At 47.4% G+C, this 11,810-nt stretch overlaps 1 protein-coding gene across 3 annotated transcripts in view; it reads left to right on the top strand.

Moving 5' to 3' along the window:
- The window catches only part of MARCHF3 (membrane associated ring-CH-type finger 3), a 150,329-nt gene extending 143,694 nt beyond the window's left edge, over positions 1-6,635 (top strand). Inside the window, exon 5 of one of the 3 annotated variants that reach the window (XM_024757185.1) lies at positions 3,567-4,500. In XM_024757185.1, coding sequence (XP_024612953.1) covers positions 3,567-3,725 — 159 coding nt within the window. In that variant the 3' untranslated portion in view covers positions 3,726-4,500. Of the gene's footprint in view, positions 1-1,119; positions 1,286-3,566; positions 4,501-6,129 lie in introns of those variants that run through there. The other 2 variants (XM_024757186.1, XM_024757187.1) reach the window with 2 other exon arrangements.
- The last annotated feature ends 5,175 nt before the right edge of the window (positions 6,636-11,810 follow it).

An 11,810-nucleotide genomic window follows, 5' to 3' on the forward strand; every position in this document is an offset into this window, starting at 1 on the left:
ACCCCAGAAAAGTCACTGTGCATGTCACCAACGATTTGAAGCCCATGGACACGAGAAGAGTAGGTGAGAACTGAGTCCACATGAAGCATTTAGAAAGTGTCCACATAGGATGTGCATTAACCCAGTGTAGCGATGCCCACGTGCAGTGACCCCCAGGAGGTACCACCATCCGCCACATCGCTGATGCAACCAGTGCCCAGCCCAGAAACCAGTTACATCACAGGATGAAATGAATGATGCTCCGGCTCCACTGGCTGACTCCCAGTCCCACGGGTTAATCATTTAAAATCTCTTTACGAAGGGGGAAGGTCCCACAGAACACTGTCCCGGCAAGGCTCACTGTGGGGCGGGTCTAGACACACCCCGAGGGTGTCCAGCACGACCTGGTGTGGCTGATTCACACCCACGCCGCCCTCTTCTCTTCCACAGTGCCATCACAGGTCAGTGAGCTGGGCCTAGTTCTGGGAAGGCAGCTGCCAAAGCCCTGGCCCCACCAATATGCTTCCGTCACACCATAAACTCCCGAGAGGGCAGAATCGAAATTCATAATGAGATTTCCCAAAGCCTGCTGCGACTTTACAGCAAAGCTTCAGTGCAGCCCATCACCTTCCTCAGGGAGAGGTGATGCTAATATGCTCCAGCCCTCTGTGTGCCATGCACATGACCGCAGCTCTCTGTGCAGACCTTGCCCGTGACAGGAGGTTAATAAATAGCCTTTGGATGAAGAAATGAAGACACTTCAAGAAACCCATCCCATAAAGAGTAGTGTTTTTAGAATAGTGGCCCTGTGCTCTTTCTTCACCCTCTTTCTTTAAAACCTCAGAAATTTAAGAAATATCTAAATGAAGTTCCCAGTGTTACTATTGCCATAGCTTCTTCTTCCTTCATGTTGTTTATTTTTTCCTCACTGCCTCTTTATTTCTCTAAATCAAACCTGCTTTATTCCTCTTCTCTTCCAAGGGGAGGGAGTGTCTTGGCGCTCCTAGAGACCAAAGCCAGGACTACCCAGGGCGACTGCAAACCCATGGTCCCTCTGCCCTGCACCTACCTTCCTTTATTTTCCCCGATGCAGCGTCATCTTCATGATGCTTTCTTCTTATTGGTTGAATTTGCCTGCAGACACGGTGGTGAACAGCAATCAAGATAGATTAATGCATAATAAGATCTCGTTCGTTTGTCCGAACAAGCGGGCTGATTTTTGTACTTCCCGGCCAAGGAACCACGAGACCTGCTAAGTCATGGACTCCCCACGTTTCCCTGTGCTTCACAGGCTTGAACTTACGTGCGAATCACCAGGGGATCTTGTTAAAATGCACGCTCTGATTCCGTAAGTCTGGGCGGAGCCCACAGGTGTCACATTCTAACAAGCTCCCAGGTGGTACGGCCTCCACGGGCACACTGAGAGCAGGGCTTTCAAGGAAATAGCCCAGCCTCTCTTTTTCTTTTTGCCCCCAGTTTCCTGTATCCAAGAAGGAGTGTCACAAAGTTATCTTCTTTTCCAGATTTAACCCATCAGAAATAACAGGCCAAGAACAGTAACGTGTGGCAGTGGCACTGGGCTAAGTGCTCTTTGTGCATTCTCTCTGATATCATTATTCACAGTTTACAAACGAGGACACCAGGACTTGGAGGCAGCAAACAACCCTCCCAAAGTCGCGGAGACATCAGTAGAGGATGGGGCTTCGGCCCGGTGCGCCCGCCCGCCCGGAGCCCTCGGGCTGCTCCCTCCTGCGCACAGGTGCAGCTGCTTCTGCTGCTTACTGAAGACGCCGAGCGTGCACAGCTCTTTAACATCCCGGACGAAGGGACTCTTGATTTCAAATCCAGCTTTCCTGTAATATTTCCAGATTCCAGACTTCTTGTACTGCCTCAGCTCTTCATTAGTACTTTGTTTCGTACACCTTCCCGGCCCTTGGCCCTGAACAGCCTGCTTTCCAGCCTGCCTCTTACATTCCTGAGTAGCACCAAGCAGCAGCAGGACAGAACAGAACAGATAAAAGAGAATCAAACTTAAAAAAAAAAAACAAAACAACCTCTGATCCACTTTGGCATGTTCAGAGCCTCTTGGAGAAAAGCACATCTGTGTGAGTTTAAAAGCTTTTATTTTCATACTCAAATCTCTCTGGCATTCAGCCTGTGGCATCTGCTTTCTAGCCTCAGAAATCTGAGTGGCCTTGGATTTCATGATCCTGCCATGAAGACAGACAAGCCCTTGCTGATCAAGGGCCTGCATTCTCCTCTACTTCCAGAAACACCGAGCCCAAACCACAGGGTCAGCCCACTCTTTGACCGATGTAGGCCCTGTACCAGGGTCAACATGACCCACACAACCCAGGTGGTTAAACAGCCCATACCTGGATAATTTGTCACTCTCAGGTCATGGGCGCCTTCCTCCCCAGCACTTACCTAGTTATCTGGATATACTCAAACTAGAACCTACTTCCACCTTTAAAGGCAGTTTGTACATCTTCAGAAGGACAGATTATTTGAATTTCCTGGGCGGTTCGTCAGTGCTTTGTGCCAGCCTTCTCCAAAGCAAACCACAGATGTAAGCATCTCATTCCAGTCTATTTACACAAGAAGCAAGCACTTTGGGGGCAAGTTATGTCACAGTTGATGATGCGTTTACTGCTCGTGCTGTCCTGTATCATGTAAGAGAGGCCTAAATCTAAAGCAGTGTTGCAATTAGAAGGTACAGGATACTTCGTCACGCATCCATTCACTCAGTGAACTTAACTAAGCAGCTTCCTAAGCGCCAGACACTGTGATAGGTACACAGCATGCCAAGATGAATACAACACAAGACCTGCCCTCAACGTGTTTCTAGTGCAGGGTGAGAGAGAAACAAGTGCCGTGGTGTACAGGGCACTGATGCCACGCTGAGGTGGGCACAGGCACTGGCTCAGGAAGAACTCATCAGCGGAGTTGGTGCCCAGGCCAAAGCTTCCCCACTGGACGCCACGGAAGGACTGAGCTGGAGGCAATGGGGATCACCCACAGGGGCCGCCAAGTACAGCTGTTCAGTTTGTCCACAGCACAGTACGAAGGGTGCTCTTCCTATCATACCGTGAATGGGGTCCTTCGAGTTGTGCAGTGTCCAACCTACAGAAGGGTGCGTGAAGCCCCAGCATCCCTCTCATTTAACAGAGAGAAACTTGACGACCAGAAAGGCACATTGCCTAGTCCCACAGCTGGGCAAGGGCTGGCGCCGTACCTACTCTGCCCGCTGCCCCCAGCCAACTTTCTTCCCCACTGACACTTTGGGGCCCAGACCGCTATCCTGAAAATAAATCCAAACTCAGGAAGAACCTCATTTCCTATTAATACTCCGATTTTACCCAGTTTGAAGAGGCACGAGGGAGACCTGCCCCTTGTTCATACGTGGGTGCTCTGTGGCTGGGGCCAGTCTCCCAGCGCTCAGCTGCCTGCTACAGCAGTTTCCCCCCAGCTGTTGCCCCGCTGTACTGCTGTTTGGAGCTGTTTTAAATGGCGTGTATGTTGTTTGGGTTGATAATCAGCTTCCGCTTACCTGAAACCTTCCCTTATTTTTCCTCTCCTGACCCCAGGTGTCATTTAGGTACCACTGTCGATTGTACAATGAATGGCGTCGGACCAATCAGAGGGTGATTCTCCTCATTCCAAAGTCTGTCAACGTCCCTTCTAACCAGAAGTCCTTGCTGGGCCTCCACTCTGTCAAGAGGAACTCAAAGGAGACGATTGTTTGATGTTTGTGTGTTCGGTTGGTTGATTTGTTGTTTGGGGTTTGGAAGTTTCTGCACTGGGCCACCCCGAAACCCTTCCTCGAGCCCGTGGGTCGAAGAACATCCAGAGCCATGTTATCATGTCGCCCTGAGCAACAGACTCCGCCTGCAGAAAGCAAATCGCTCTTTGACTTCAAATCATGGATGCTGCAATCATATGATATTTGCTAAGCTGCCAAACATGTTCATTTAGCAGATACTGTATGGAATTTTCCGAACACCTCTTTAACATATGAGGAAGGCTGTCCTGCTAAGGATGCAATTCAACTCTTCCTTTTTTATTACTATTTCAAATATATATATATATATATATATTAAACTTAGATGATAATCAAAGTTGAAAAGCCAATGTTAAAACTGATTTCATGGTTGGTTTGGATGGGTTTTGTTTGGATTCGTTGGTTTGTTTCCCAGTTTCTACTGTAGATTCTTTGGGGTAATTTGATAGCTTGAGTGTCTTTTCCATCTCTTCCATGCCCCTTACTCAAGGGGACAGCGTAGCAGCTGCAGGACAAGTCATATTTGAAGGATGTTTTGTACTCAACTTCATTTAATTATTCAGTTTTTAAAGGAAAAACAAGCGTGGCAGCTCTCCCCACAGTGAACTGTTTACTTAAATTTCATTAAGGAGAAAAACAATTTATGGTGAGAAGCACGCTCCTTTCAACTTGTTTGGTAATGACAGCTGACAGAAGCTATTTTCTAATAATAAATATCCAGTGTGTGAAAGACAAACCCCCACTGATTGCAATACTATTTTTTTTAATCACAAAACCTGTGAAGTTTCCCAAAGTAGATTTGAAAAAGGAAAAAAAAAAAAGCAAAAGCAAAAAGGTTGGTGTTCCTATTCCCATTTCATTTAGCGCATGTCTTAATCCTTCATTCGCATTGAACTGGAGGATCATTAGACATTTCTAGGAACCCTGGACCTGTTTTGCATATCAATTAGCATTCCCATTGCTCTGCCGAATTTCCGGCTTGACAGGTAGTCGTGGCCAAGAAAGCCTGTCCGAGCAGTCTAAGACCCCTTTGTCTGATTTTCCAAAAAAACAGAGAAAAAGGCCCCACGCAGTGCCTTCCCCCAACCATGAGCCAATTCTGTCACAGGCTGAAATAGGCTTTTTCTAAGGGCTCCATGTCCCTCTTTTATCCATCGCAGTGTAAAGGGTCTAGACTGCTCCCTGCCTTTGTGTGTCCACTGAAGCCAGGGAGCAGACATGCTGTCTGAGGAGAGCACTCGCTCAGATTGGCACTCAGGCTCCCGTCCGCCCACCTACCCACAGCCCTGAAGAGAAGACGGAGCCCAGCTTTGGGGAATGCTTAAAATATGGATTTCTAGAACATGACCCACATTGCAACTATCACTCCAGCGTCTGCCTCGTGCTCCAGGAAGTGCAAAGGAACAGGCAGTGAGGAGGGTAACGATTTTTGTCTGCAGATGGATCAAGCTGATGCAGGTGTCGCCTTTGTCTGGCGAGCCCTCCGTTCACAGACCGCTCCCCACGCTGCCTGGGGAGAGAAACAGCTGTACTGCTCTCCGCTGCAAAACTCAGATGTGCTTTATGGCCTGTGACAATAGGTTTCCCCCCACCACGCTTCACTTCGACACTTCAATTCCAGTAATATATGTCTCAGCCCTTCTGTTTACTCAGCCCTGCTCACCCCTCTGGGCTGTCATTAGCTGCACCACCATCAACCATTTCTTAATTGACCTTTCTAAAATGCTGGACACCACTGGCTGCACGCAGCTGTCACACATTAAATTTCCAGAGCCAAGAGTCCGGCTTGGTAGCGTGTGAATTGCAGCCCTGTAATATAGTTGACAAACGATGTCCACCCAGCCTTGGTCCCTGAGCTGTCTGGTCAACCAGCCTCTCAACGGAGTGGTGCAAACATTCATGAGGGAACCATGCCCTTGCTCCTCCCTGTTGTTTCCATGAGTTAAGGAAGCAGTAGCTTCCCGGGATCATTTCCTGCTGAGGTTGGTTGGCTGCAGAAAATTCCTGCTGTCTTGGTTCATGAGATGAGATGTAATGAAGCAAAATATCAAAAGCAGGCAGGTCCCTCCCCGGCAGCTCGCTGGGGCTTCCGGGCTGGGAAGGTTGGCACGGTAGTACTGTGCCTGAGCCACGCCTCTCTCCCCGCAGTGCACACTCCCACCCTGGGAAATTAAGCAGAGTCCACGTGCAAGGAGTGGGTTGCATGTGGGGTGGTGGGCAGGACACCCTGGTGGCCAAGGGAGGCATCAGTGCCTCGCTGCCCAGTGAGAGACTCTGATCTCCACAGCACCAGGGCCCATCTGGGATTCTGAAAGCTCTTGCAAGACACTTCATCCCCTCTTGGCCCTTTAACCCTGAGGTCATTCAAGGTGGGAGAGTCCGGGAACTGCAGCATAAGCACAAGACACCAGCCAAGAGGACAGAGGCAGCGGGAGCTTCGGTCCAGGCTCTGTGTGTGTCGACAAGCCACGCAGCACCTGTCCGAAGGTAGGTGCATTTGCTAACCGGGGTGCTGCATGAGTCACCAGTGGTCCTGCTAGCCTTGTTCTCTCTCGCTCTCTCTGCTTCTTTCTTTTTGAAAGATCCAGAATGAAACAGGGAAAGGAACGAGGAGGGGCAGGTAAATGATCCTACTGGTTCACTGCTTCCCTCCATCGACCCCTTTACACAGTCCTCTCCCCGCGTCCCTCGCCGTATCCTGTCTGGACCATTTTTCTTGAGAATATTAGATGGAGACAAACGTGTGTCACAGTGAAGCCAGAGAGGAAAGTAACAGAATCAAGTGCAGGGCACTCTCACTGGCCCCTGTGTGTACTCACGTGCCTGCCTGTTTCTCTTCTGGGGAAGGACAGGGACACAGAGCATTCACACGAATTCTCCGGCTCCTCAGAGAACTAAGCAGAAGCTCAGATGGGCTGTGAAGCCCAATTAAGGAAAAATAAATGGCATGACTTGGAAGTTGCATGTATTTGTCTTTGGTGTCCAGGTCTCCCTCCCTGTGCCCCACGCACCCAGGGTGGCCACTTGCGTGCGGCTGGACTGTAGCCACAGTCATTTTATTTTCAGTGTAAGTCACTCATCTGAGGACGTGGAGAAGCCAAAGGAGAAAATGGAAGTGAACCAGCAGCCTGGCTACCTGCACTGGGGCCCCAGCCGGCTGGAGTCTCCCTACCCTGGGGCCTCTCATTCCCCTCTTGGCACTGGCCTGGGCCCGGCCCGGGTCTGCCTCGCCCCGAAGCTTCACGCGGCTTACAGAGAGGCCTGGTGTGCACAAAACCTCTGTCCTCAACCTGCCCTCCCAGGGGGTGTCCTCAGGCCGAAAGACCCAGAGGAGGAAGCAACCTGGGGAAGGGAATCGGCAGCACATGCTTCCTCTCCGCTTTCATCCAATGTCTTCCCAGAAGCTCCCTGCAGACCAGCCACAGAGCAGGCAGCCCTCGTGCTGGATCAGAATTACAGATTGTGATTCTGCAGGCTTACGTGGGATGGGAAGTGGGTCAGTGGGTGGGGACGGGGTTCGGGATTATTTTAGGTGGAGAGGTTGGGACCAGGATGGACCTGGTTGGACGCCATCCCTCCCAGCCATGCACATGCAGGATCTTGCAGGCTGCCAGCCGGAGGCTTCTTGCCACGGAGGCCACAGTCATGAGAAATCGGCTCTAAACTGCAGACCCTCTCCAAAATGTGTCAGTTCTGCAGAAATACACGGGCTATTAGGTTCCACAGTCCACCTTTTCTGACTTTACAGAAGTCTTGGTGTCTTGGAGTTGTGGCTTTGGGACACACTGCCTTCCCCTTGCTGTTGAGTTGCTCTGGGGTGAGTCTGGATCTTTGCTTCCCGGTGGGACAGAGTGGGAGAGGACCAGCTGTGAGTCAGGCTACCTGAGTTTGAATCGGGCTCTGCAGTGTCCCAGTGGCGGTGTCCCACCTATGTAAGCCTCAGTTCCTGCCTCTGTAAAATGGGGACGATACCTACCTCAGACAGTCAGTCCCTGTAGGGTTTGTAAGGTGCCCAGTAAGCAGTTCATGCATGAACATCAGCACCCTTCCCACCACTTCCTTCCACTCGCTGTTGCTAACGTCTGGGCGATCGCCTGGGTTTTGACAAACGACTTTGATCAATGATTTGAAGGACCATAAACGGTTTTAAATCCTTTTCAAAACGAAGAGGGATTAATTTTAAATAATCAACACATTTATTGAGCACACTGTGTTTGGGAGTAAAAAGAACTGTAAGAGATCCTTCTGGAGGTTGAAATGACTGACTTGATTGAGATCTTTGAATTACGCATGGATTTCATTTATCCTTGCATTTCCTTATACTAGAACCTATGGCTAATTGAGAATTCATCACGGATAAAAAATGTGCTTGTTCTGGCTCTAGCGCTGCAGAGGAAAACAAATATAGTCCATCAGTTGTCTGTGTTCCCAGAAATGAGGGACTCGTGAGTCACTGAGCTCATATATCTAGTGCCTTCTTGGAGGCTCTGAATTCCGGGCACAAAGACAGCAGAAGAGATGAGCTCAGGGAGGCCTGTGTCGTTTTGAAAAACTTTTTTTTGGATACACTTTTCACCTCCTGGGCCACAGTTACCCTATCAAGGAAATGAATAGATGGACCTATTGTAGGTTTTATTTTATCTTATTTGTGGGCACCAGGTGCGAAGAATTGAGTTACTCCTATACTTTAGCCCAGGACACGGTTTCTGTCACCGTCAGCCTCTATAAATCCCTGTTCTATTTTATTCCACAAATGTGTACATAGAGCCAAGCACTTCCCACGAGCCATGCGCTATTCAGCACTTTGAAAACTACCTCCTTTAATCCTTACAATGACCTCATCCATTGTCGCCTAACAGAACACCCCCAAATTTAGTGGTCTCAAACAACCATTCTATGGCACCTCACTGTTCCGTGGGATGGCTAGGGCTCAGCCAGGCAGTCTGTGGGCAGTGCCTTTTCTGGTCGCACTTGTATGTCTCAGACAGTCATATGGCCCAGGTGCTTCTCCTGTGGTTTCTCTCCACGTGACATCTCAGTTAAATGGCCCCTCTTTCCACGGTGACTCAGGGCTCCAAGAGGGAAGAAGCTTCTCTCCTGCTTCCTGCCTGGGCTTGGAAGTCCCTGAGGATCACTTCCTCTGGTCCTATTGGTCAAAGCAGTCACAGGTCTCTCCTCTTGATGGGAGGTGCTGCCTGCACATACAGGGAGGGGCAGAATTGTTTGGGGCCATCTTTGGAGATTAGCTACCAGACTCTTATTACAGATGGAGAAGCTTAACCAAAGAGGTTAAATTATTTGCCCAAGGAAACAGAGCTAGTAAGGGGGAGAGCTGGAGTTCAGACCCAGGCTCTGGAGTCCCTGCTCTTAACCACTGTATTCTGATGCCTCTCAGCTTCTAGTTTTTTAATAATTTCCTCTTCATTCCTAATCTCCACTTTAATCTCCTTCCTTCATTAGTTACTCATTCTAATACCTTTGACATATAAACTGACTATGGACATATCTTTGCAAAACATATTGTTTTGTGAGTATATGCCTTAATTTACATAAAAGTGATTATGCTGTATATCTCGTTCTTCTCCCCCACCCCCCCTCCCACCTTAGCACTATGTTTTTAAGATTTGTCTGCATGTGCCTCTAGTTTATTGCTTCCAATGACTGCTTGGAATTCCATTTCCTTTTCCATTCCCTTCATGTTACCTCCAACTCCCTGCCGCATCCAACAGTGCTGTGATGGACATCCTCTTACCTGCCTCCTTAAAGCCCTGTTGGAGGGTTCCTCTGCTCTGGTCGGTGGGAATGCTGGGCTATAGGATGTTGATGTTTAATTGCAATATTTTTGTATGGTTCTCCAGGACAACTATTCCACTTTAGATGGCCCCCAGTAGTGGCTGAGTTTTCCCATTTCTCCACATCCTTTCCTGTACTAGCTATTATTTATTTATTCATTTTTAGCCAATCTGACCATATAAACCTAGGTCTTATTGCTTATAGCTGTCCACCTTTACACTTCTCTATGTCTCCTGTTGGGCTGACTACCTTTTCCTTTTTAGTCTCCCTCGTCAGTTTGATGTGCCGCAAATTCTCTCATTTGTTCAACTCTCTCTTAACTTTTCTATAGTATACTTTGTTGAATAGCAATCCTGAACTTTGAACAGTCAAATCTAGTTTTTGTCATGTTTTGTACTATGGGTCATCTTATTTAAATTTTAGAAGTCCTTTCTCATTCCAAAATCACAAAGATAGTCTCCCACATTTTCTTCCTTTATGGTTTTATGTATCACCTTTAGGCCTTCAGTCTATCTAGAGTTCACCTCTGTATCTGATATAATGATCCAACTTTATCTCCCTAAGGTAGGCGGTTTGCCATCACCATCTACTAAACAGTCTCCCCTTTCTTCATTCACTTGTGGTGTCACCTGGATCATGTACCCCGTTCCATATAAACACGATCTGGTTTTGCATACTCAGTCTATGGCTTTAACCCATTTGTCCGTTCCTGAGTTAACCTCACTGGTTTTCTTAATACGGCTTCATAATGTGCCTCTTTATCTGGTGGAATAAGCAACTCCTCCCCAGTCCCCCACTAACTTCTCTCCATTCTTCAAAATTGACTTAGTTATCTGTGGACAGGCTTTTTATCCCTGTGTATAAATTTTAGAATAGTTTTGTTAAGTCATTTTAAAAGGCTTGATGGACTTTTGATTGGAATTGTAGTGAATTTACATATTAATTTCATGAAAATTACAATCTTTACAGATCTTCACAATTTTTGGCCAATCTCCTATAATTCCCACCACCAGGGAAGCCTGGGAGTGTTATTCTTTTGTTTTGTATTTCAGTTATTATTACATTATGGTCAAAGAACTATGTCCTTGATGATTTGATTCTTTGAAATGCTGGCATGTTTTTGTGGCTTCATACATGGTTGAGGGACTTCCCTGGTGGCATAGTGGTTAAGAATCTGCCTGCCAATGCAGGGGACACTGGTTCGAGCCCTGGTACGGGAAGATCCCACATGCCGCGGAGCAACTAAGCCCGTGTGCCCGAACTACTGAGCCTGCGCTCTAGAGCCCACGAGCCACAACTACTGAAGCCCACGAACCTAGAGCCTGTGCTCCGCAACAAGAGAAGCCACCACAGTGAGAAGCCCGCGCACCGCAATGAAGAGTAGCCCCCGCTCACCACAACTAGAGAAAAGCCTGCGTGTAGCAACAAAGACCCGACGCAGCCAAAAATAAAGAAATAAATAAATTTATTTTTAAAAAAGATACATGGTTGATTTTTACAAATATATATGAATAAATAAGGTACAGCTTATCAATTGTGTAGTTCACATCTTCCTATCTTTGCTTTTTTTCATGCTTGATCTGTCAGTTTCTGACAGATCAATTTCTGATTACAATTGTTGATTTATTTATTTTTCCCTCTAGCCCTGTTGGTAGCTCCTTTATGTATTTGAGGCAATTTAAATAGATTTATCTTTATGATTATATCTTCTTGCTATATTGCTCCTCTCCCCCAAATATAACATTCTAATATTCTGCTTGTCCATTTTGATGTTTTAAAAAGCTTTTTTGTCTGAATTAATGTTAAACATTTCTGTATCCTTTTATGTCTCTTGTAGACAGCATACTGCTAAAATATTCTTTTCACAATTTACTCTGAAAATCTCTATCTTTGGATTGGTGACTTTAATCCATTTACATTTGTTTTACTATTATGTTGGGTCTTAATTCTATCATCTTATTTCATGTCTAGTTTTTTTTTTTCTGTGATCGCATACTCGCCTGGGGATCTTGTCTCCCTTGGCTAGTGATGTGTACCTATGACAGGGGAGCTAAACCCCTGGTGGGTCAGCAGAGGGTGGGAGATGCTCTGTGCTGCAGTTTGAACTGAACCACTCTCCACCTGCCACACCACAGCAAGTGACTCTGCTCCTCAGGGAAAATCCTCATATCTCTATCCCCATCACATTTTCTAAGTTCCGTCTGTCTGGATTGCCATCAGCTTTCCTTTGAAGCATAGGGGGATAGTTGGGGGTCCG

Source organism: Neophocaena asiaeorientalis, unplaced genomic scaffold, assembly GCF_003031525.2.
Source record: "Neophocaena asiaeorientalis asiaeorientalis breed wild unplaced genomic scaffold, Neophocaena_asiaeorientalis_V1.1 scaffold149, whole genome shotgun sequence".
Lineage (NCBI taxonomy): Eukaryota > Metazoa > Chordata > Mammalia > Artiodactyla > Phocoenidae > Neophocaena > Neophocaena asiaeorientalis.